At 40.0% G+C, this 25,574-nt stretch overlaps 4 protein-coding genes across 6 annotated transcripts; all 4 read left to right on the top strand.

Moving 5' to 3' along the window:
• Positions 1 to 5,607: 5,607 nt before the first annotated feature.
• LOC137958992 (exocyst complex component EXO70A1-like) lies at positions 5,608 to 15,285 on the top strand. 3 transcript variants are annotated; one of them, XM_068806237.1, is made up of 13 exons: positions 5,609 to 5,995; positions 6,096 to 6,191; positions 7,069 to 7,274; positions 7,471 to 7,704; positions 7,895 to 8,033; positions 8,137 to 8,346; positions 9,927 to 10,132; positions 10,757 to 10,960; positions 11,102 to 11,201; positions 12,613 to 12,728; positions 12,969 to 13,115; positions 14,796 to 14,947; positions 15,051 to 15,285. In XM_068806237.1, the coding sequence occupies exons 1-12, from the start codon at positions 5,837 to 5,839 to the stop codon at positions 14,911 to 14,913; spliced, it is 1,935 nt and encodes a 644-aa protein (XP_068662338.1). In that variant the 5' UTR covers positions 5,609 to 5,836; the 3' UTR covers positions 14,914 to 14,947; positions 15,051 to 15,285. The 3 variants fall into 3 exon arrangements, with proteins under 3 accessions (XP_068662339.1, XP_068662338.1, XP_068662337.1); XM_068806238.1 differs by having other exon boundaries at positions 5,608 to 5,995; positions 12,969 to 13,109; positions 14,796 to 15,285; XM_068806236.1 differs by having other exon boundaries at positions 14,796 to 15,285.
• A 1,179-nt stretch (positions 15,286 to 16,464) lies between these two features.
• Positions 16,465 to 17,561, top strand: LOC137959871 (NDR1/HIN1-like protein 10). Its single transcript, XM_068807274.1, has one exon. It carries the CDS (start codon positions 16,559 to 16,561, stop codon positions 17,330 to 17,332), a length of 774 nt encoding a protein of 257 aa, XP_068663375.1. The 5' UTR covers positions 16,465 to 16,558; the 3' UTR covers positions 17,333 to 17,561.
• A 4,393-nt stretch (positions 17,562 to 21,954) lies between these two features.
• Positions 21,955 to 23,131, top strand: LOC137958994 (NDR1/HIN1-like protein 1). Its single transcript, XM_068806240.1, has one exon. It carries the CDS (start codon positions 22,199 to 22,201, stop codon positions 22,817 to 22,819), a length of 621 nt encoding a protein of 206 aa, XP_068662341.1. The 5' UTR covers positions 21,955 to 22,198; the 3' UTR covers positions 22,820 to 23,131.
• Positions 23,132 to 24,410: 1,279 nt separating this feature from the next.
• On the top strand, positions 24,411 to 25,107 carry LOC137958580 (NDR1/HIN1-like protein 10). Its single transcript, XM_068805647.1, has one exon. It carries the CDS (start codon positions 24,411 to 24,413, stop codon positions 25,074 to 25,076), a length of 666 nt encoding a protein of 221 aa, XP_068661748.1. The 3' UTR covers positions 25,077 to 25,107.
• Positions 25,108 to 25,574: the final 467 nt, after the last annotated feature.

Genomic DNA, 25,574 nt, shown 5'->3' with positions numbered 1-25,574 from the left:
CTTTTTCCTCCTCCTCTTTCAATGACTGAATGGAAGTAATCCTGTCCCATATACAGAACTAGCAAGTCCCATCTACTAACAAATCCTGAACCCGACCTTAACAACTGAAAACATCCATGTAGGCAAAATCGACATGGGCAAATGAAAGAGGCCACTTGGAGGATATCAACAAGGTACAAATAGTTCCCCAAGTCTGAAAGTATGACTATCCCGTTTTCCTTTTTTCGGTGTTTTTTATGAAGGGGGACTTTCTGGTAAGATACAAGAGAAAAGCCACCAAACTGGTTAGATGATAGGGCTTACAGGACCACCAGACATACTCATTAGACACAACATCCCTCACTTTGGCAGAGCCAATGAGGTTCATCTCAAATCTCAACTCTTTTTTGTTTTTTGTTTTTTCCAAATCTTGGGAACACGGTTTGCTTTGCTCTGAAGTTATTCCCTTCTTTCCCAAAACGAAATTTGAAAACCTACCAAAAAGAAAACGGAATTGGCTTTTACACCTCGATCAGATTATCTTTCTCAACATGGGATTTCTTCTCTAGTGATACATTACAGGCTCTTTAGTCCTATCACCCTTTTTATTCCTCTTTTCTTTGTGATGTAAAAGGGTTGCCCGCCCTTTTTGGGATGACTCTATGACAGATTGCCTTTGCTGAAGATAAATTCTTTTGGCAACTTCTCAAGTATTTAGGTAAACATTTTGTGGGGACTTGAAGTGGAGTGATCATTTTCCTATGTCTTCCACTTAAAGTGGCAAGCAATTTGTGATGTCTACTTTCTCATGCTTTTCTCCTTTGCCCATCAACTTCTTAAACCTATCCAGATGGCCTTTGTCCCATGAAATCCAACATGGTGAAGGACTTTATATGAAGCTAGACATTGAAGCATTGGATGCTTAGTTTATTAATGTTCCCCCACCATCCACTTTATGGAAGTAAATAAGTAGTGGTAGATGAGTGTTTCTGGCTTTAGATGAACCCAGATGCAAATAGACAGAAGCACAGTTGGTAGATAAAGTATATCAGACAAGATCGGATTTCACTGTATCTTTCTTCGATTACTTGTTTCTTTCTCCATTAAATCTCCGGATTAAACCTGAGTGGATAGCTTAAGCTCCATGGTTACACCTGGTTGATTAATATTTTATACAAGGCCCATACGTTGCTTGTTCACATTCTCTGCAAGCCTTAAACGGTTGTGGAATTAAGCAACATAGTGGGAATAATTCTGAAACAAGCAAATGAACTAATCTCCAAGAAAGTAACGAAAGAGAGCATCCAACTACTATGTTTATATATCTAAGTAAAATTGCTTACATAATTAGAAAATTGTAAACGGATTCATGCTGTTTACTCTTTGTGGATTCCGTATAAATGGACAGCACGGATTCCATCTCATGCAATGACACCGTTCAAAAAAGTCTAAATCTACTGTTTGGATCGAAACTGAATCCAGGGAGGTCGCCATGGCTGAAATAAGGATGATTCGAGACAACAGCCACACTTTGCCTATTGGCACTGATACCAACAATAGATGGACTCTGGTACTGGATCACCGGACTCTGGTACTGGATCACCCCCACCAGGAATAAGTAATTGTTTGGATGCTGCACCTTCTTTTGTTTCAAGACCATAAATTTCCTAAAGCTTAAGGGCAAACATGGTACAAGAGCAAAACCAATCCTGCAATTTTGAAACAAATAGTAGTTTGGATATTCTGATATTCAATTGTCATTCAGAATCTGCATAAAACTCCATCACATTTCTGCTTTAATTGGATCCAGCACAAGACAAGCACCTACTGTCATAATAAGGGGAAGCTTTTGGAAGCGAGCAGTTGGCATCTGCAAAAGAAACACGAGCATGGAGACAAAGTTTCCACACCATTGAGCTTTTGCAGACTTTATGAAAGAGAGGTGCTCGGAAATAGGTCTTTTTATGGGGTCGCCATCTATTCTCTTTCGTCTTTCTTCTTTACTAGCTCATCAAAGAATGTTTGCATGAAAGTAAGGGAAGTCTAGGATCATGATCACAATCATTCCTCTTTCTCTTTCTTTTGTCCATATTTCCAGAAACTGGTATATCATTGGTGTGTGATGATTGAGGGATCCAAGGAGAAGGGTTCCTTTATCCTCTCCGATCGAGAGAAGAAAATGGTGCTGCAGGTTCTCGCTAGTGTAGATTGGTCAAAAAGAAGAAGGGCGGAGATGCTTGAAAAACGATGAGAAGGGTGGAGAGGTTTGGGAAACGATGAAAGCTTTTGTTGATCAAAGGGTCATTTTCTCAAGCCATTTCCTCCCTCCTCTCCTGCATCACTGTTTTGTTACAGGCGCTCACAGTTTTGTTAATGATTTCTGGGCGACTATTTCGCGGGGGTCTTGTTCGAGTCCCCACTGTTACAGTGGGTTCAGTGTGGACCACAAATCCCTCAGCAGGTTTTAGATTTGATGATTGAGAGAGAGATATTCTGGGCATTTGACGGTTCTGATGACTGTAACACGGAGCAATTGCAGAATGTTAAATTTCACGAGAAAGGATGATAAGAGAAGTAGCTTGAGTTTTCACCTCTGCATAAGATCAACTCTACTTGTTCTAGTCGTTTGTTATTAACGCAAATGTATTTCAAAAAGCAAGACCAGAAAGCAAAGTTGAGCTGAATGAGGGATCCCGTGCTCTGAATATGCTTGCAGCTACACTACTGCTTCCGCGGTTGGAAGCTTTTAAAGGGTAGGAGCTTCCACCTCAATATCTTCACCGAGCATAGAGATCCAAAGAAGTCCTCAAAGTTCAAGGAAGAGGTAACTTTTTAAACGTTTAGTAGACCAGTAGTTGAAGTAATTCGCTTCTCTTATACTCTGTTTACCAGAAAATTCTAGAGTTAGTACGCTGGTTTGAACTGCTGTTCAGAATAAAAGACAGACAAAGGCTGAAACATAAAGAAGAAAAGAGAGAAGACAAGTTCTTTATAGAGCTTCTTTCAAATTCAAAGTTTAAATCATCTTTAAGTGACAGATAAGATATGGAGAAAGCATTACAGGAACGACTACGATCATCCCGCCCTAAACCCTAAACATAATCGATGGAATACTACGAATTCTTCTATCCATGATATTTAATTAGAAAGATTTGTAGTATGGGCCAAAAGATGCCAACTGCTGTCACCAATAGGTGTATTGGGCCGTCTAACTGGATTACACTTTGAAAACCCACTTCGAAATGGCTGGGGTGATGAAGTAGGCTCATTTGCAAAAAATGATAAAAGGTTATCTACTAGAAGTGGGCTTTGGCCTCACGAGAAATAGAGCACATTCCAATGAGTCGAGGATAATAAGAACCGGATCCTAATAAAGTGAGTCGTGATGGGGGTGGGGCCATGTCATTTACGGTTAGCCCACCCAGTTCGCATTTAAAACCAGTAAATGCCAATCTTTGGGACCTTGTCAGAGGTCGTAACGCCTCCTCCTATACTTGTCGCACTGCACAAGTATAGGAGTCTCTTTTGGGGTAGGAGACCAAAATAAACGAACAGGGTCGGATGTCGTCAATGTAATTATTGACCAATACCGATCCTATTTAATGCCACCGGTCGGTTTCATTTCCATACTTGTCATGGTTAACCTGGTTAGCCTTGCTTCATAAGCAGCGCGGGATTTTGTTACGCCTTGAGCTTTGAAATTGTCGATATCACATGAAATACTTACCGTATCGTATCGTTGCCTTTATGATCAGATAGCACACTACGCCCTCCCAAGAAGAGCCGCTTATTTTGGTAGCTACCCTATCTGGTGAGCCTCCCACGTCGCGAACACATAGCCAGACGGCTCTTCCATTTTCAAATTATATCTCTAAACATCATAAAGATTTAATTTGTTGAGATGCCTTCAAAATGAGCCCAAATGAAAATTGAGCAGAATCGTAATTACTTGTTGTTATTTTCTCTCAAGGCTTCGACGAGTAGACATCCCTCGAAGACGATTCAAATTTTAAATGTGAGCTGGCCCTGCCCTCCTTAAACAGCACCTTCGTCGCCCTTTCCGACTTGCCATTTCCGTGAACTGACGTCCAACGACGTACGTACACGTTCCTTGCTCCGCCGACTGTACCGGCGAAGAAGGATGATTGCCGTGAAGATTCTCAATCTCTATCTCTTGCTTCTCTCAGCTCTAGTGACACTCTCTCTTTTCGTCTCCCTTCTCTGTCTTGCGTTGTCGAGAAGATTTCGGCGAGAGACTAGTAGTGCCGGAGCGCCGTCGGAGATCTCGACCGAGCAGTACAAGAGCCCTTCGAAGGAGCTCCTGTACTACTTCTGCTGGAAGAATCATGCTCGCGTGGAACCGGCCGGGGCTGGGGCCGCCTCGGTCTCGGGGTTCCCGACGAAGACGCAGGAGGCGGCGGAAGACTTCGAAAAGCTGTACAGTCGGTCCAGGGTTCTGTACACGATAAACGAGGAGAAGGAGACGGAGACGGAAGTGGAGGGGGAAGATTCAGTTGACGGTGAGAATGAAACGGGAATCATCGGGTACGGGATGGCGGAGGTCGATATAGAAAACGATCCGCAGCAGTTTTACTCGCCCTTGTCCTCGCCGCGGTTCTACACACCGTATTCTTCCCCGTCGCGCGAGGGTACGACGAGATCACAGGAGCATGAGGCCGCCAACGCGTCCGAGGTGCCGGAGGTTAAAGTGAAAATTCTGGGGGGGAAACAGGGAAGCTCAGTCGGGTTTCGCAGCTGCTGAAGAATGAAGTTGAAAGCCACCGATGTCGGACTCGACGGTGGAAAGCGGAGTCAGAGATTGGGGCCCGCATGAGGCTGAGATTTATCGGAAACAGGAAACTAAACCGTTATTTGGAAGGAAAATAAGTTAGAGATTAGAGTTTGCGAATTTACGCATATATACACTCCATTTTTCTTTTTCAACTTTGCTCAAGTTTCAATAGAAGCTGCTGCTGCTGCTGCTGCTTTGGGAAGTTCAAACGAGGTCCTGAATACAGAATAGAGATTTCGGTTTTTTGTCTTCTTCTTCTTCTTCGTGTGCCGCGTCGTGGCATCGGTCGGTAAACCGTCATTTCTTTAAACGTAATCGACTGAAGAGGCGCTAAAACTGACCGGAGCTGGGAATTAGGGGGATGATGACTCTTCTCTGGTTAGCTGCGCTGGGTGATGGAAAAGCAAAATACGTCCTCAGATTAGTCTTTTGTATTTATTATTTAGTCATTGGCACGAACATCCAATTTTGTTGTTAATTATTGCAATAAACCATTAATTCTTATTTAGCAGCTAATCCAACTTTGACGTGTCAACGCCCTTCGAATTTAGATCCGTTTGAACTGGGAATGGGTTACGACTTATGAGCCCTAAATAAATTATAATTTACTGTTCACTGCTTCAAATAAAAAAACAGTAAAATATGTTGAAAAAAACACATTTGAAGTTGTGGAAGACGAAGTCCTGGCTTCAATAACTATTGAAGATACCTTCATATTTATTCTGCTTCAGTTCATTTTGTTGGCGAGTGGCAAAGCAGCGACAGGTCATGGCTGGGTGACATAATCAACTTTTAATTAATAAAACTATAAAACTGCTTGCATAAATTGAAAAGTGAAATGAACAGAAATAGGATTGGAAAATCATCCTCCACCTCAGTCTCCTGTCGGTCCAAATCCGTAGTCGGACCGATGAACAATCCTTGATTTTTTTTCTTCGCGCCTCTCGAATTCATAAGGCAGAAATCATTTTTCGTTTCTTTTATTTTGTTCAAATTTTTGTGTTGTTCGTTTGGAGGATGCATGGGATGCAGCGCTGAGATTTGAGCGTAGGAGGTAGAAGAGAAATGGGCGTTTCTCTCCCCATGGAAACCCTAGCCGAGCGAGCGGCTTTCATGCGGGAGTCTCTTCAGAAGAGCCAAACGATCACGGACAACATGGTTGCGATTCTCGGTTCTTTCGATCACCGCCTCTCCGCGTTGGAGACAGCAATGCGCCCCACTCAGGTACTTGTAGCTCCCTGGATCTACTCGAACAATGGCCATCGCAATAAACTCTGTTTTGGTTTACATTTTTTGCTTTTCCAAAACCTTATTTCTGGTTTAGGCGAGGACGCATTCGATCAGGAAAGCACACGAGAATATCGACAAGACATTAAAGTCGGCGGAGGTTATTTTGGAGCAATTCGATCTTTCCCGTCAGGTTGGTAGTGCCTCTACCCTGTTTTTGTTGAGTGTATTCCTGAATGTTTGAAAAGATATCTCGGTTTAAAAGTAAGCTTGATTTTGAGAGCCGATGCTGGTGTTATGAGATGCAATCTTGCATTTCGAGAAACACTTTCCGAAAAAATAAACTATAATAGAAGCGTAGACTTTGGGGATTTTTACATTTGGTTGTAATTTATTCTCGTGTGAAGCCATTTTCACACTTCACCAACAGACCTTTTCCTGAAATTAATAATATTTTCCAGTTGCTGGCAACTGAACTAAGGAAAGAAAAAAAAAAGCAAAATTTCCTTGGTGCTATTGATGTGCCTATGTGCAAAGAAAAACTGAGGTAGATCATATTGTATTCAGCAAAGAATTTCCATTTCTCTGATTCTTACTGAAAATCAAACTTCTTACATTTTGTTTAAATTGCTCTTAGGGCCACTAGAATTGTTTCCTGTGTAAGTGAATTTTATATCCTGGCATAGTTCCTTCTCGAAATTCAAGTTCCAATGGAGCATTCACTATAGTAAGCAGTAGATTTTTTTGCTATTCTACATCTTGTTGTAATTTAATAGTTGCCATCAAGCACTTTTTTATTTTATTTTATATTATGGTGTTTGTGCATGTAAAACATGCGAGAAAGGAAAAGGAGAGAGCCTTTTAGGTTTAATCCTCTCTGGTGTGAGTGAAAATGGATATGCTACTTCTCAACAGAATATCGTTTATTTTTTATTTTTTTGAAAATGGAATATCCTTTATTCTTGTAGCTAAAAATAGCCTTTTCATGCTATCTTAACTATTAATTGGTTATTTCAGTGGTAGTATGCATTTGCAGTTCTTTGTGGTTTCCTGATCCTTCAACTATGCAGGCGGAAGCTAAAATACTGAGAGGGCCGCATGAAGACCTGGAAAGTTATCTTGAGGCTGTTGATCAATTGAGAAGCAATGTTCGTTTCTTCAACTCGAACAAAACCTTTAAGAGTAGTGATGGGGTACTTAACCATGCTAACGGCCTGCTTGCTAAAGCCATTCTAAAGCTAGAAGAGGAGTTTAGGCAGCTCTTAAACTCTTATAGGTTTGTTACACTTTGGTGCTTAATGACTATATAATGCAGGCTTAGAAGAAGGAACAGTGGCCTAAATTCTTCAGTTTTCCAAATTTTACACTATTATTTCGAATTTCCATATTATATTTTGGAAACAAAAGCATGCTTTTATTTATCTATTTATTATATCTGCATGATATAGTTCACGGCTCTATTTGCATTTCAGCAAGCCTACGGAACCGGATCGCCTTTTTGACTGCCTGCCAAATAGTCTGCGACCATCATCCAGCTCACCTGGGCAACCAGGAGGTGACAAAAGCAATCATCAGGCAAAATCTTTAGAAAATGCTGTTTACACACCTCCAACTCTCATTCCTCCAAGGATCATGCCCCTCCTGCATGATTTAGCTGTGCAAATGATTCAAGCTGTTCACCAACAGCAGTGTTTGAAAATCTACAGGTAACATCTTTCAATCTCTCATATTCTGGTAATGTCATGGCACATTGTGAATAATCAACAATGAATACATAAAATTAAAAATCAAGGTTTTGTTTTATTTTGAGCATGTTTGCATGCCTGTTGTTTTGTGTTTTAGAATTTTACAAGACTTCTCTTCCTTTGTTTCAAGTATATCTTCTTTCATTTTCAGGGATACTCGTGCTTCTGTGTTGGAGCAAAGCCTTCGAAAGCTAGGTGTAGAAAGACTAACAAAAGATGATGTGCAAAAACTGCAGTGGGAGGTGTTGGAGGCTAAGATAGGGAACTGGATTCATTACATGCGGATTGCTGTAAGAATTTTAAATTTGAATCAGAAGCTTTGGCAAAAGCTTTTTATTAGCTTATTTATTGATTTTATTGAAAATTTTGAAACATTGATTGTGCTTCAAACAGGTCAAATTGCTTTTTGCGGCTGAAAAGAAAGTATGCGATCAAATTTTTGAAGGATTTGATCTTCGGGACATCTGTTTTGCAGAAGTAACTGCAAACAGTGTGGCAATGCTACTGAGTTTTGGGGAGGCAATTGCCAGAAGTAAAAGGTCACCAGAGAAGCTGTTTGTACTTCTAGACATGTATGAGATAATGCATGAACTTCAGCCCGAGGTATAGTATCATATTCAGGTAGCTCATTTTTCTTATTTTGCTGATGAAAAATGGGTAAATCTTGACTTTTACTCTTATAATAGTTCTTATTCTGTAGAAGAATAAGTAGCCTGTAGTAAGTTAGCTTGCATATCATTTTTTTCTTCTTTCGGTAAGTTCTTCTTACTTCTCAGGGTTGTGGAAACGGAAATTTAGCAATTCGGTAGCAGTTGTTGAAATAGATAATTGTTATTTGTTTGTGTCTATGTCATGTTTTATCGAAGTTCTTCATTCTTATGCTCAGGAACTTTTGCTGATGCACTAACTTATTTCCTACTTTCCCAACAATTAACATATGTATCTTTATTCTTCATATCATCACTTATAGCTTGACATTGATGTCCTTTAACTCCACAGTTTCCTCAACTTAATACTCTGTGCTTTAGTAGGGCTTAAATTCAACAAAAATAAAATTATCACTTAAAGTTTCTCAGTCTGTAGTTTTGCAGAAAAGTTTCCATATGCTTGTTCAACATGTATTCTTATTTGGGTATGACAATTCAGAGAGCCTTGCTCTTGGTCTTAAGGATTACATTTTTGGGAAGTTTGAAGCTATGTCTTAGTGATTCTTATAGTGTCTTAGCTGGAAATTGTAACACTGAGGGATGCATTCAACACTGAATTGAGTTACCTTGTTTTAGTATCTAAATTGGTACAATAGCACCTCCACTTGCATAACTAAAAGTTGACTTCCACTTCCTTGAACAAGTATGAGAGAGCTATGAAAGAAGGTGTACTATCTTAGTAAATCTCATTTTTTGTGATACTCTACCTTGTGTTTGAGAATTTATGAGACATAATTGACATTTATAGGTCCAGTTAATGCCTCAAATGGAAGGTGCTATGGTTGTATTTTTTCTGTGACTAGTGGATAAGATTTTTTTATATTATATTGAGTTTTTTTTGGAGAGGGGCGTGGCGCGATTCGAACTCGCGACTTGACGCACCTGATGTAAAAAGAATACCATTAGACCAAACGGCCTTAGGTATATTATTATATTGAGTTTGCTAATATTTTTAGAAAAAAGGTAAGATTTGAAAATCGTAAGAGTTTGCTAATATTTTTAGAAAAAAGGTAAGATTTGAAAATTGTAAGAGTTTGCTAATATTTTTAGAAAAAAGGTAAGATTTGAAAATTGCAAGATTCCTGTAGACACCTTACTGGCACAGGATAATTTCTTTAAGTAATATACTACTGATGAGAGAAATTTCAAGCAATACACTTCAAAATTCTTTAAACAGGCTCGAGATATAATACATGTGATGGAAGAAAAGTAAAGACAGAAGCTGGGATGCATAAATAGGACCTTATTGTTGTACTCTTGTGCTCCTCTATTTTCCTATCTGTGAAATATATTAGTTACAAAGCAAAAACACAATGATACATTGAGACAATTCAAAGACCAGAATCGAGTAGTTGGTATAGTTTAGTTCTTTTGTGATATTTTTGGCCTACAGTCATTCATCTAGACACTACTGGTTTCTACTATATTAACTTCTTCTTCTTCTTCTTCTTCTTTTTTTTTTTTTTTTTTTAACAGATTGAGTCCATATTTGAAGGCAAACCTTGCACAGAAATGCGAGAAGCTGCATTGTCTTTGACAAAGCGGTTGGCTCAGACAGCACAAGAAACATTTGGTGATTTTGAAGAGGCTGTAGAGAAAGATGCTACCAAAACAGCGGTGCTGGATGGAACAGTCCATCCCCTCACCAGTTATGTCATCAATTACGTAAAATTTCTGTTTGAGTAAGTACAACTACTCTCCTGTATAGCTTGCCAGATCTCTAGTAGGTCTGTTTGGTTACTTTTAGCAAATCTACAATCATTCTGCTTGAATTATTGTGTCAAAATCAAATGTAAATGTAGGCTTTGGGTCATGGTCAAGGATCTGGAAATCACTCCTGAAAGCAATTGGGTCCAAAATGTCCAGAGAGAATGCACCTATGGGGAATTCTAATTTCCTATCAGAATGGTTCTTCCTGAATCACTATGTCAGAAAGATCATTTGATTAGAATTTGTTCAAGTTGGTAGCATAACATCAGACTGATTCATCTTCAAAAATAAAAAATAAAAAATCAGAGTGGTTCTTCTTTCTTCATATGTTCAACATCCAGTTTAATAGGATGCTTTCAATTTGACTCTTAAACATTCTCTTATTTTACACTGGTTGTTTTTCTTGTATGTATCCCTCTAATACTGTCTTATGTCTTTGCCAAGTGTTTCTTTCATTGTTTTATTGTATTTTCTTCATATTTTAACCATCAAAATATTGCTGGGCATATTGCAATCGTCTTTCTTCTGTTTATGTAGAACTGACTTTTGTAATCACGATTAATCTAATGTGTACAATTTCTGCTGTTTTTACTCAGTTACCAATCAACGTTGAAGCAACTCTTCCAGGAATTTGATAATGGAGGAGGTGACTCAAATTCCCAGTTGGCAAATGTAACAATGAGGATAATGCAAGCTCTTCAGACCAACTTGGACGGAAAGTCTAAGCAATACAAGGATACTGCCTTGACTCAGCTATTTCTTATGAATAATATTAATTATATGGTCAGATCAGTTCGCAGGTGTGTTCACTATTCTTGTAACTGGTGCTAATGTTGTCTCTTTGTTTACCCCTTTGATCTTTCTTTGTTTTTCATTGTTTTTCTGTCTTTTGCTACAAAATTTTCTTTTCTTTTAGTGCAACTTTGTTGTGTTCTTTCCAGGTCGGAGGCAAAGGATTTGTTGGGGGATGACTGGGTGCAAAGACACCGGAGAATTGTGCAGCAGCATGCAAATCAGTATAAAAGGGTTGCATGGGGAAAGGTCGTATTTTTGTATTTCATCTTACTTATCCTGTTACCCTTCCAAAGAAGGAGAAAACTTTCTCTGCTTTCAAGGCTTGCCAGTGCAGTGTATTTGTATGATGTCTTAAGCCTTGCTTTATAATATTTTGTTTTTAGTTATTTATAATTCCTTCTTTGGACAAAGAAGCTAATGTTTTAGCTACTTGAAAAAATTCTATTACTTCTTTGTGGAAATTGGGTGTACCTATGTGTAGCAGCTGCTCACATTTAACAATTATTGAGAGATATTGTTCCGGTGGAAAGATGAAAACTGAGCAAGTTTTTTTTGTCATTCCTTGTCAATGGCAATGACACATTTTTTTTCTTGTCGTTTCTTTTCTATGGAAGCAGTTTTTTTTTAATTCCCTTTATTCATCAATCTATGTGTAAGTAAATCTTATAAATTTGCAAACAAGAAGAGGATACTATTTTTGTAATTCCTTGCTTTTTCATTGTCCATTCATTCTCTGAGCTTTAAATAGCTGTTTGTACGTACTCTCTTTATTAACGTAATCTTTTAGACTTTTCACTAAATAGGAAAGCAACAGAAAAAAAATTTTAGCTAAACATTAAAATGCCTCTCATATTTTCGTGGTGTGTTTCGGGACTCTAGTGGTAATCAGCTCATGTCATACTCCAGCCCCATGGGCATCTCTGACTCCACTTCCGCCGAGCTTTAGGCCCTCCTCAACGGCCTCACTATCTTCTTGGATCGTCTCTCCAGTTCGCTCCACATTGAGAGGGGGGCTCTGCAGTGATTATTGGGTGGTTCTCCTCCCTCTCTACCCCGCCATGGCGGCATTGGGATGCTTTTTATTCTATTTTGGACATTCTCCCCCACATTACCTTTATTTGGTCCCATATTCCCAGATCTGCCAATTCTGTAGTTGATGCTTTTGCTAAGCAGGGAGCCTCCCTCCAATTCAATCCCTTGTTGTAAGGGTTGTGCTTCCCTAGTTTGTTGTTCTCTTCTTGCTTAATAAAATTATCACTTCTTCAAAAGGAAATATATATATTTTGGAATAAATTTAATAGATTCACCTTTAACCAAAAAGGTCCCGTAGCTTGTTGAGAGTAAGTTCCTGAATATAGATGATTAAGGAAGATTTATAGAGAGTGCCCTATTAATGCTTGTTCAGATAGATCAGTTTGTTTCCATTTTATGAGTTAGAATGATCAGTTAGTTTATTTTTATTTGTTTCTTGTTGTAGTTGTTCTTTTTTTTTTTTTTTGTTCCGATTCAACTGGCTCATGCCAACAACAGTTTTAGGGAAACTCACTTTTAATCAGAATATCTATTGATTGAAAATTTCCATAAGAAATCTAAATAGTAGTCATTTAACTGCTGGGATCTTATTCTGAGGGCTAATCAGATGGTATTCCTGATGCAGATTCTTCAGTGTATATCTGTTCAAAGCACAGGTTCTTCTGGTGGGGGTAGTGGTATGGGTGCTGATGGAGGAAGTGGTGCCAACTCTGGAGTTTCAAGAACAATGGTGAAAGATAGGTGAGACACCTAGCACAAGAATTTCAGAGCAAAAATCTGCAACTCCAACAAGTAGCTCAAGTTTTATATTGTGTCCTGTGGGAACTGCAATGTGCCAGCCATTGCTGCTTAGGATATTCCAGCTGCCGTAACATGGATGACCTGTTACATTATGGTGGTTTTTTTTTTTTTTTTTTTGTTTTTGCATCCTCTTTTTTGGTTACTATGTTTCACAGGCTAGTTTCGCTTTTCTTTTATCAGGTTCAAGATATTCAACATGCAGTTTGAGGAACTTCATCTAAGGCAATCTCAGTGGACAGTACCTGACAATGAGTTGCGAGAGTCTTTAAGGTTGGCTGTTGCCGAAGTTCTGTTGCCTGCTTACAGATCTTTTATCAAAAGGTTTGGGTACGTTTGTTGATTCCAAACTCTATTTCTGTTTCCATTTCATGTTCTTTTCCATTTTTGAATAGGAAAAACAGTTCCAAACTCTTGTTCATGATCATTTCATCCCTTCAATTTGTCAAGGGTATGGGTCTTTTGGTCTGGCTCATGGACTCAAATTGTGGTATTAAATTGTGAAAACATGGAGTAAATTTGGTTCTGCTTGCATGCTGAGAATTTTTATTCTTTTTTTTTTTTTGAGTAAATTTTATAACAACGAGGAAAGAGAATTCAGTTTGTAAAGTTGAATTAATTAGAATGTGAATGTTCATACTTGCTTAGAATTAATTATTTGCCTGACATGTCTGAATTTTGAATTTGTAAATGAGTAAAAATTTCTGGCTTTTACATAATTGGCTGAATTTCTGGCATTAAATTTTTAATTGAGTAAAAACTTCCAGTTTATACAAAGAAAGTTATTCAGATTTTCCCTTGCCTTTGCTATTTGGATGATGACATTTTAGCAGTGGCCCTACTAGTGTCATTTCTCACAGGTCATAGTAGCGAGTGAGGGGTCTTAAGCACTAAACTAGTAAAAGTATGCCTCCTCGTTGTTTGAGTTGTGTTATGGTGTGCTACATTTGTTTTCCCCCAGTCAGCTCTATTCTTTGTTAACACTGTATGCTGGCTGTCTGCCAATTTTTAATCATCTTGTTTTTCACTGAACTTTCAACTGACATCAATGGAACTCTTCTAGCCATCACTGTTTAGATCTCTGTGGGAGCCCCAGCCATCGCGAACGACTTGCTATTTTCTTGTTTAATGATGCTTCCATTCAATATTTGTTTTTTCCTACTTTTGCCACGCTACCATCTCAATATCTTTGGCTCTGTACATGGTGCTTCTTCGGAGTGCAACGGTCTACTCCATATGCTTGGCTGGACAAACAGGTTGTCTTTTGTAGTAGCTTCACTATTTTTGCATTAGCTTATTGCATGACATATAGATACTAATCCACTTGAGTATGGTAGCATTTATGCCATGTGGTGCATCCTTCTCAAGCTCCCTATACCCTGAGTAACAGGAAGTTATTGATTAAAATATTTTAATGTACATATCAGGCATCGTCATCTTCTTATAGTTTTTCATTTTTTGAATAAAGGAGATAAAGAGATTTCGTTAAAGAAGAGGGGAAACAAGCTAGCCCCCCAACCGATCAGGGCTGATGGAAAAAAATGCGAAAATGGCTGAAAACAAAACTTTACAATATAGCTCTAGTTAATTGGAAATAACTTCGAGACAATTTTTTGATAGTTCAGAATTAAAATTTTCATTTAAAATAGGAACATCAATTTTTTTTCCTGGAAATTTCTTTATGTCAAACTTATTGCAATATGAGAGCTTGCAAACTTTTTTTTTTTTTTTTTTGGGTAATTAGCCAGCAAAACCTTATTCGCATTCAAGTGGACATGTTTGATCTGCACTTGAGATCAGTATTTGCTTTCTTTATTTGAAGTAGATGAATGCTACCACACGGACGAAACAGGAAATTTAAGCCATTTGCCAGATCCATTGGCTAGATGGCTTCTCTTGGCCCACTTTTTTTGGGAGTACTGATTTAATATCTGTTGAGGTTATGGTGTTTGGTTGCCTGTCTTCATCCTGATTATTGAAGATGATCAATTTTAGAAATTTATTATTCAGGTCAATGGTTGAGAATGGAAAGAACCCAACAAAATACATTAGATACACTCCCGAGGACCTTGACCGAATCCTTGGTGAGTTTTTTGAAGGGAAGACTTGGAATGAACCCAGGCGGTAGATTGATCACCAGTCATTGTCTTGATCCAGCGTTTGTAAGTAGACCTGTTTGTTATGTTTCACATGAACTTCAACAGTTGTGATTACTCATTGAAAAAATAATAAGAGTGTCTTGTCTATATCTTTGTATCTCCACAGTGCCATTTCTCTACTCTTGCTACACAGAACAATTCTGTCAAGTTGATTCCATTTTCCCATTTTTGTGCAATAACTCATGGTCGTGTGACTTGTTTTTGTTGGCTGTCAGTGCACAGTAACCACTACTCTTTTTTTTTTTTTGGATTGCGAAGTTATACCTGTCTATTACAATTATATTTGAGATGTTGGATGGATACCATTGTACTGTCGTAATGCTAAACCATACCCTTGCTTCCTTTGTCTTTTCTTTCCAAAATCCATGCTACCTGAGGTGATCTCCAGTTTTTGAACCACAGATGTCATGTAAAAAGATACCTTTTGAGGCTATTGTTTGTAAAGAAACTCTTTAAATCTATCACCACGATTAAAAGTTGGTGACTTAGTTGTTGTATCTTGTCTATTCCATATTCTTCAAGGCTTAGAATGATTCTTTGCTTGACTTTAAAGCTTCCGGCAGCCTAGTCCTGCCGTGGCCGTAGACACAAATGTGCTCCTGCCTTATTCTTTCGTTTTTCGTTAACAGTGGCTACTCTATTCTTTCGTGGGGCGTCTGCCTCCTGCTCCCTAGAATATGCTAACTCCATTATTATGGAAACTATATCATTTTCCTAAATTCTAATGTTATTCCTAGGTCTGATTGGATATTATTATTTCCTTTTTTGTCCGCACCTCTGATCTCCTTTATTTCAGCATGTCTTCTCGGTTATAACGTAAAATCAAAACGTAGATATGGACGCCGGGTGTTATTAGTGGTGCGCATAAATGAAGTTGCAAATGGCTAGAAAAGCTTCAAATTTGCGCGTTTTATTTTCACTGATTTTTCAGTTTGATTCCAGGCTTTCTTTTATTATCATCGAGAAATCTTATTATTGTTTACAAAATGATTCTTAATTAAACAGGCTAGAGCAAGTAGATGGTACCCACGAAAGTAGTTGTAAATCTACCAAGATCCTAACACGGTTTTCTTCTTGATAAATATTAAACCTCAAAAGATTAGACCAAAGTGTGATCCAGAGATCGCGGAAAGGATTAGCTTCAGTGCTTATTAGTCAGTCAGAGATTAGATGACCAATCTCTTAATCTAGTAAACCGATCTAAACTGATAGCGATATCTCGAAAAAGCATTTTAACCTTCCAATGTATACCGATTTCCGAGTCGGTGAAATCTAATAACTGAACCGACAAATCCACCGACTCTTATTTATTTTACCTTGGACAAATCAGTATTTTCAGTAAGGCAATGTTAACACTCTTCATTTTACGTGGTTGCAGTTCTAAGGTAATAAAGATTATCTGTTAACAAGATAACCGTCATTTTAATCCCATTAAACAACTCTAAAATGCACCCAAAAGATGACACTAGATCCGGCTCTTTTTACAACCTTACTTTATAAGCCAGTCTGTGAACAAACGCGTTTTCCTCCGGCATTTCTATGCGTTGAAAGTCCCGTCTCTCTTCAACTTTCCTCTTCGCCTCTCTCTCTCTCTCTCTCTCTCTTTGATCAGCGATGGCGGAAGCCCGAGCGAACGGCAACAGCAGTAGTAACGACGACAACAATAAGGCACCGCCCGTTACTGGCTACCCGGCGGCGCAATCTAGTTATGCCCCTTACCCGCCTTACCATGCCCATCCCTATACCGCGCCACCTCCTTATCCTTCCTACCCCTATCCGCCGCCCCCTCAGCAACCTTATGCGCAGTCCCTGCGCCGGACTTCCCTCTTTCGTCGGCTTGTTGCCGTTTTCATTGCCGCTTGTGTCATCTTCGGCGCTGTCACTCTCATCGTCTGGCTGGTGCTCCGCCCTCGTGTCCCCAAGTTCTCTGTCACAGCCGCGTCCGTTACCCCGTTTAATCTATCCGGGGTCCAATTGACCGCCTCTTGGGACCTCACCTTCGCCGTCGATAACCCTAACAAGAAGATGAACATCTACTACGATAGTCTCAAGGCCTCCGTCTTCTACGACGATGAGTTATTGGCGGAGAACGCCCTGGCTCCTTTCTTCATGGGGAAGAGGAATTCCACGACTCTGAGGGCCCGGCTTGCGTCTGTCTCGGGATACGTAGATGCGGGCGCTGCCAAGGAAATGACTGCAGAGATGGGCAAAGGGCAAGTGAAATTTGATGCGGCTGTGATGGCGTGGGTACGATTTAGGGCAGGAGACTGGTGGACAAGAAGACGAATTTTGAGGGTTTTCTGCGAGGATGTGACAATTGCATTCTCTTCGCCGTCGGGTCCTGGGGTATTGTCGGGGAAACCAACGGTGTGCGATGTTGGCGTGTGAGTATCTTTCTCTGTTAGCTTCAATCTATTCAAGCGAGTTCGGCTGGCGACGCTTATGGTGAATTTGTAATTTCTGGGTTGGGGATGATGGTGGTGTAGAAGGATCATTTCTTTCTTTGAATAGTTTTTTGACAGTGTTAATGCGATGATGTGCATACAACTAACATTAGGGTTATATCGAATGTATGACTTACAGGCCTTCCATATAAAAGATGAAATTGTTTTTGCTATGGGTTTAGTGAGTGTTGGTACTGCTTCATTGTTTTGTCGAATTAACTTGTGGCATTTTTCTTATTTTCTGAAGCTGCATTATGCAACGTACATGCTTAGCTAATTTATTGTGGGATTCATGAAAATTGAGAGACTCTTCCATCAATGCTTTGGCATTTCTTGTGTTTGAGGACTAGAAAATTAGTAATGCAAATAAGTTCTTCAAGGGTGAAACATTAAACACTTGGTACATACTAAATAAAATGCCTTGCTTGCTGGCTCTTAGTGGAACAAATCTTTCCTTTCCAAAGGCTCATGTGGTGGAGGCATAGTTTTATGAGAGGAACCTCTTTTTGAGTGATGCAGATTGGCTTACTTTCTGCCATGGAAGTAACGATGGGATGGATTATGCATTGAGGGATAATTGGTTTTTAAAGTTGACCCTGACTGGAAATGGGTTATTTACTTTCACTGATACTTCTACAAGCATGAAACAGTGGGGAGCATGCTACTTTGAGAGCATGTTCGTTACAATTTGCAGAATCAGCTCTGGTTTTTATATTGATGTATTGTTTTTTCATAAAAGAAAAGGATTATCCATTGACTTACTCGCAATATGGTTGGTCCTTACTTAATTAGCTGGTATTACATTGACCTCTAACCTTGTTTTATTATATCTATATGCAGTTCATGATTATTTTTAATTATATAGAGAGATTGTTGTATACATTGTTATTTGGTTCAGGTGTTCAAGGTGAACATATTGAAATCTTTGAAGTGAAGTTGCCTATTTTGGTATTTACTAATCAAAGACTACGGTTTGTCAATTGTTGCTATCTTGTATATTCTACTCAGGCTTCTTATTCTTTTGGGAATATCAGTCATTGAACATGGAGATGGAGTCATTCTTGCTTCTTGTCAGTAATTGCATATGTTGACAAAAATTTGAGATGGTTTTAGCATTGAAGAGATAATTTTCCTTTTTTTTTTTTTTTAATGTTGACTATACACACTGTCCAATACCCTGTGAGACTTCCACCCAGGACCTTACTACAGAAATCCCCCATTCGTTAAGCCAAATGTCCAATCCAATTTATTTGCCATCACATCTCCAATTTATGGGGTTGCCAGTGTTTGTGGTGAAAGGTAGTTGGAAAGAGGTGAAAACTAGACTTGTCCACCAGTCCTTCCAAGCCATTAACTTCTTACTGAAAAAGCGCAAGCATGTACTTTGGTGATTGTGGAAGACCACTTTCATTAATGGTCACAAGGGTCAGAAACCGTTGGATCCATAAGATATGTATGGTGGTGTTTCCAGTGTTTTTTAACAACACTAAATTATCAAGTTGGAAATTTGAAAAGCCTGGGTAGGCCAGCGGTCACATGTGATCTTTCTGGTCTTCAAGTCTGACAGAGGGCTGATGTATAGTTTGTGAACCAACATTTAGAAAAAAACAAAAGCAAATCTCATAACCTTTTTCTTGAAAGAAGCCAATACAGTAACAAATTTTGATGGTTAGACCGATATCTATTCCTCTTGGTGACTGAAAATGCATATGGTTGATCATAGCAGGCGTTTTTTTCAGTTGAAGCATCATTTTATGATTTATTAGCTTATCATGTATGATTCATTGCTTGTTAAGTATGCATAACTGGTGTTAATGCCGGTTGCATTCGTCACTCAATATTTACTGTATGATTTTTGTGGATTTGTGAGTCTAATTGGATCATGATCTGCATAAACTTCTAAATGTCGATCACTTGCTAGTGAAGAGTAATCGCTGCTTGCACATCTTTCTTATGTGAACTTGCAACATATTTTGCTTATGGTTGTGGTGAGGGTTGATTCTGTGAGCTTCTTCAATTGCTTTCTAGGCTACCTGTTCCAACTTCCTAGTGAATATTTTTCGAGCGCAACGCATCCTTTCCCTATTTACTTAAAAAGCTTGTTAATGCATGCACCTTTGCATGGTGCTACAGTGGTGCGTTTGTCTGGTTATAATAACGGCCTTCTTTAGCTAATGAAGGGTAGGGCCTTCAATCTCGTCTGTAGAAGCCCTTTCACCTTTGCCTAGTGCCGGTTGTAGCTTGTTCTTTTCCCTTCCCAGAAATTTATTGGTTCGGTTGGTTGAGATGTCTCTCATCCATCCGTCCTACTCTGAACCTACCTACCTACCAGTCGCTTCCTTAAAAAAACACAGACCAGGATCATCTCTTCAGAATTGCGGAGATTAGATTTCTTATTTTCACCACCTTGATAACGTATGGACGACCGATTGACAAGAACCTTTTGATCCAAACCGTCTTTTGATGGTTCTGGAATTATCTAACATCGTCTTCGACATGATTTGTCGCTTATCATGCAAGATAGATTCCAGGAAAATATTGGACGTGGAAATAGTGGGAGGACGGTCTTGTTCCGCTGTCTGCTTTCGTTGATGGAAAACTTTTTTAAAAAAAATATAAGCAAAAAGCCACAAGATTCTTTCGTAGACATTTCACTGTCTCTTGCTTGCACTATCATGATAAGAACCTCGGAGAAAAGAATAAGCTGGCTTTTCTTCCTCTCCTCATGTCTTTTTTTTTTTTTTTTTCTAGAAGATATTCAACCTCCTCCAAGAAAAAAAAAACTTATCCTTTGAAGATTCAACCTCGTCCAACCCCAACAGCTCTACTGAGTATAAACCCTTCTTTTTGATCGATTATCAGTCCTTTTCTCCTGTGCAGGAGACTGTATGTAGAGATTCCATGTACCCCATCTGCTTCTTCCTCTTTTTCCTCTCTTCGTTGGGGGTAGAATCTTCCATACATGAAGAGTTCTTTCTTGCTTTATTCTCTCCATCCATTTTGGGTTCTAATCATGACTACTGAACTCCAGAATCTCAGCTTAATATCCAATATCCCTACTGAATGTTTGTCACCCTTAAGAAGATCTTGTCGTAGCTTTATTGATGCATAAGAGCCATAAGAGTCAGCTAAGTGTCAGTTTAAAAGAAGGATGTTTTCTTTTTGGGTTCTTGCTGTGGAGGATATCCTTAGCTTGTGTGGTTTGCTAACAGCCTAGCCGACCTTTTCTAAACCTTTCCAGCAAGTGAAACCGAAAGAACAAAAAAAAAAAAAAAATGTTATATGATTGAAGGGTACCTTGGGTGGCATGTATCTCACTTGAAATAAGTCTCAACTCCTGTTGGTGAGGACAAGATTAGTGAGACAGAGTAGGGTTGCATGATGACTGCTTGTCATTGGGTAGCTTCCCCATTTAAAAATAAAATAAAAAATTACATGATAGTCATCACCCTGATGAAGCATTGATTAAAATTTGATTCAGGTCCATTTTAATGTAGATCTAGGTAAAAATTGGATTTATAATGGTGTGGATCCATTGTACATAGATGTCATTAGTGTTAGGGTTGATTAGATGTGACCCACCTAAAAAAATTCAGTGCCCTCAAAGACTTATCATTTTTAAGCTTATGATGATGACTTTTGAGTAGAAAAACAAGAAAATTTCATGGCAACAATTGAAGAGCAGAAGGAAAGAGCAGGTGAGGTGAGGGAAGCATGGACAAAGTTAGGTGGGAGTGGGAGGCACCAAACAATAGCCTTTCGCCCTTCTTTCTGAATGCGTAGAAAATCAATTTCTCCTTTGCCTCTTTTCTCTCCTTCCATCACAAGCCAAGAACCCCAGAAAGCCACCAACCCTACCTTTTGGAAATTATAAATGCCCTTTCATTCACTTCACGTACTTTCATAATCAAATTTGTTTAAAACACTAATCCCTACACTTACTTCACATAGTTTTCTTAACCGAAGCCGGATAAAAAAAGACGGCGACGCCACAAGGGTATAGCGAAGTCAAAAGAATTACGAGAGTACCCTTTTACCACGTGGAGATTGCGTAAGCGACGGGCACGAATAGCGGTACTCTCTCGAGTCTCGAGCAAAGCGTGCTTGTCTGTATTAATGATTCGAGATGTTCTGGACCCTACTTCCCCTAACATCGGACGGTCGTAACTCCTGCCGTCTAGATCTCTGGAGTTGATAAGGAGACTACGTGTTTCTAATTTTGTCGTCTAATTCAATGCCCACATGACCGCTTTCACACCAAACGTCCACATTCCGCCAATATTGAAGTGGGGAAGCTCGATCAACGGCTGCGATTTAATTTCTATATTTCCCATATAGGACGTTGTCTTAAGAGTATTTTACATGCATTGACTCGTTTGACTTAAAAAAAAAACACGTCATTTTCCGTCCGTTGTCGGGTAGAAGAGACGGAGCCCCGGAAACGAAACTTCTGGACAATTTACCTTGGATCGGTCGATTTTAGGTGTGGAAAAGAGTTGGAAGGACCCGGAGAGTCAATGCGATCGAGACCGTGCCATGCTTAATGGATCTTCGTTACAATTCTACACTGGGATTAGTAGAGAAGATCACTCCGCCCCAGTTTGCTCTCATATTATATTTACCCACCCCAGACGCCTTCTTCCCCATTTTATCTCTTTCTTCTGTCCTGTCGCAGAGCTCCAACTCTCGTTTTATCCTGGACCGCTGTCACTCTCGTTTTCACGTTCGATTCATCTGACCTGCGGTAGAGCCGGGTGGAGGGTGGCGGATCAATCGATCGAGAGTAAAAGAGGTTGATCAGGCAGAGTAGATGTCGAAGCACTGCGGCAGCCACGACCACAAGCGGCGCAAGCTGTACCGCCGTCTCTTCGCGGCGTTCCTCGCCTTCATAATCCTGGTCCTCCTCATCGTCTTCATAATTTGGCTGGTGCTTCGACCGACGAAGCCAAGGTTCTCTCTGCAAGACGCCGCCGTCTATCAGTTCAACCTCTCGGGGCCTAACCTCCTCACAACCACCGTGCAGATCAGCCTCGTCTCCCGCAACCCTAACGACCGCATCGGTGTCTACTACGACCGGCTCGTAGTCTACGCGTCTTACCGGAATCAGCAGGTGACGCTCGGCACCGTTCTCCCCTCGACCTACCAGGGTGACAACGACGTCATCGTCTGGTCGCCCTTCCTCAACGGCGCCTCCGTTCCGGTTTCGCCTTACCTCGGTCTAGCCATCGGACAAGACCAGACGGTGGGGTACTACATCCTTAACATCAAGGTCGACGGACGCGTCCGGTGGAAGGTCGGGACTTGGATCTCCGGCGGTTATCACCTCTATGTCAATTGTCCGGCGTATTTTAGGCTCGACAGCCATAGCGACAGCGGAAATGGCGTGATTGTGAAGCTGCAAGTGCCGGTCGGCTGCTCCGTCGACGTCTGATTCCAAAATCGGAGTATGTATGTCGTTTTATTCCCGTCTATTTCTGTTTAGGCTCATCCGTGTTAATTATTATCCTCCTCGGCTCCTCCCTAACTCCATAGCTACAGCTCTTTTGGTCTTTCTTTTGTCCTCATTGAACATTTTTTTGTCTTCTTTTTGTTTTTTCTTTCGGCATAGGGTTGTTTACGATAATAAGAAACGAAAAAGAAGAAGGGAGAAACAGAGAAACGGAAAACCCAGTTACAGTCGATCAATCAAGTGTAACAGTATTATCATTTGACGTGCAATAAAAAACAGATAGAATTACTCCAACTGGCGGCACTTTTTCTTGATAATTCGCTTGTCTTCATAACTCTTTTTTACCTTCACGCCAGGAAATTAGTGCCTGTTGCCTGGAGTTCTTTGCAGAATTGCGACAAAAGATTGCTGAAATCTTCGCAATCAACCAGTCGGGTAATTCTTAATTTTTCACAATGTGGCCTGATTCAATTATTATTATTACTAGTTTTAATGGAGAAACATTGAAAATGAGGGCAAGCCTGCTGGAAATTTAGTCTTTTAGAGCAGAAACTGTGTCCTGAGTGTCGCTCTGATCAACTACCAACTTAGAATGGTTTTCTGAGTTAAAGAGTGGGAGGGTGGAGTTTTTTCAAGCCACTTTGAAAAGGAGCTCGTCTTTTAGAAATTTGACGCTCTCACCTACTTTAGGAGAGAAGAGCGACTCTCTACCATCAACTAAGCTTAACAACACCGACTACAGTGGCCACACGATTGTTTTAATATGTGGCCACCGTTTGATACTTCTTGACCTTTCGATTTCAGAGACCAGTGGCTGATAAGTAAATTTAGTCCTAGTGCGGGCATTATCTTCTGATATCAAAGCTCAAACAAGATTAACGAGAATTCAGATTGAAGACTGTCGTATTGGGGGAATTGGGATATGCACGGGTTGATACGTCTAAATCATGAATAAGGTCGATATTCCTCCTCGGCGCTGCCGGGACTTTTCTTGATGTGGCCTAACATAATCGGGTGGTACAGGCTCCAACCAATGCAAAAACAAGAAGAAGAAAAAATAAAATAAAGTATCCAATATGTGGTGCTATTGGATTGGTTCACGTTTCTATAGCATGAAAAACAAGCAAACGGTTCGAATATTGGACCTCAAATGGTTTGGGTCACCGGAAACAATGGGCTACCTTCCTGATGGGGGTGGGGTTAGATATCTAAGTTGGTACAGATGAAAATCCATCGACTTTCAGCCACCGGAGGGGAACACGACAAAGCCAGAAAGAACATGGAACCTTCCCATGTAAAACCTTCGAGACACCGAAGCTTCCTCTTTGGCCCATTCAAGTCTGCAATGCGGAAAGATCAAACACGAAACAGGAGAGAAAAGAAACTCTTCTTCTAAGTTCCTTAACACGCTGTTGAGAAAAAACTTACTTTCCCCAACAGAAATTCCTTTCAAAACCGCGTATAAACTGCTGTATATATACAATTCTGACCCTGCCTTCTCTCCCATGCTTCATTATTGTCATCTTCCTACTTCTCTGCAAACCTCTCTTCTCCTTCTAAGTTGAACAAATTCATGTCGCAACCACAAAAACAAGTCCCCCTCAATGGAGCCTACTACGGCCCACCAATCCCTCCTCAGCCACTCCCCCGCCGCACCAGGTCTCGGACCTCCTCCCTCATCCTCCTCCTATCCCAGATCATCATCACCTTCGTCGTCCTCATCGGCATCACAACCCTCGTGCTCTGGCTCATCTACCGCCCCACCAAGATCAAGGTTCACGTACAGAACGCCTCCTTAACCCAATTCAACCTCACCAACGGTAACATTCTTCAATACAACCTTAACCTGGGGATGAGCGTCAGAAATCCCAACAGGAGGATCGGTATTTACTACGATAGGTTGGAGGCTGCAGCTTACTACCACGGAGAGAGGCTCCGTTCGGTGTATCTTCCTACTTTCTACCAAGGCCACAAGAACACCACCATGCTCAACCCGGTTTTCATCGGACAGGACTACGTCCCGCTTAGCGGCTCAGATGCCCGACGTTTTGAAAGGGAGAAGAACGAAGGGTACTTCTACATCGATGTTAGAATTAAAGCGAGGATTAGGTTCAAGGTTGGGTCGGTGAAGACGAGGCGTTTCAGGCCGGATTTCGAGTGTGACTTGAGGATTCCTCTGGTCATCAATGGCGTTCCAAATAATTCTTTTGCCAGAACCAAGTGCGATGTTGATTTCTGATCAATATCCAGTGAGATCGTTTTTTCTTTGTTTCCACAGTCTCTTATTGATCAGTGGATTGCTGGGTTTATTCGTGTCCGTTTGTTTTACATGTTAAAGCTAATAAGCGTCAGGATTCAGTTGTAGATATTTGATAAATAATTGATATCTAGTCCATTTTGTTGTTTAACCTCGTGCTTCGAACGTTGATCCTGGGCACATAGTAGTGATTTTTGTTCTTCAAGCTCAGAGATTTTTAAGAATTATCTCTCCTCCAATTCAACTACAAGAAATGGGACCAATTAGTTTATCTAATCTAATTTTAACGGGCAGTGGTTTTATCCTATGTTCTGTATATATTCAGACAAGGCAGTAAACTTAATTAATACAAGTCATAAATTTCCCACCAAATATATTTATTGGTCTTTTTTTTTTATATATTCAGAGATACGTATAAGAACTCTTCCCTTTTCTTTCCTTATAAGAACTCTCTCCGTGGTAAAACCCATATCTCTTCCT

Source organism: Aristolochia californica, unplaced genomic scaffold (genome assembly GCF_029961685.1).
Source record: "Aristolochia californica isolate CCGP_79_NKW_82.1479 unplaced genomic scaffold, dmAriCali1.0.hap1 SCAF_3, whole genome shotgun sequence".
NCBI lineage: Eukaryota > Viridiplantae > Streptophyta > Magnoliopsida > Piperales > Aristolochiaceae > Aristolochia > Aristolochia californica.
The sequence above is the reverse complement of the archived record's forward strand: the minus strand, read 5'-3'. Positions and strand labels throughout refer to the sequence as shown.

Bases quoted from the DNA above. Each gene is read 5' to 3' on its own strand.
- LOC137958992 (XM_068806237.1), top strand. From the start codon at position 5,837: ATGGGCGTTTCTCTCCCCATGGAAACCCTAGCCGAGCGAGCGGCTTTC. The intron at 5,996-6,095 runs GTACTTGTAGCT...TTTCTGGTTTAG, and splicing joins CAGCAATGCGCCCCACTCAG to GCGAGGACGCATTCGATCAG. The intron at 12,729-12,968 runs GTGAGACACCTA...TTCTTTTATCAG, and splicing joins AGAACAATGGTGAAAGATAG to GTTCAAGATATTCAACATGC.
- LOC137958580 (XM_068805647.1), top strand. From the start codon at position 24,411: ATGTCGCAACCACAAAAACAAGTCCCCCTCAATGGAGCCTACTACGGC.
- LOC137959871 (XM_068807274.1), top strand. From the start codon at position 16,559: ATGGCGGAAGCCCGAGCGAACGGCAACAGCAGTAGTAACGACGACAAC.
- LOC137958994 (XM_068806240.1), top strand. From the start codon at position 22,199: ATGTCGAAGCACTGCGGCAGCCACGACCACAAGCGGCGCAAGCTGTAC.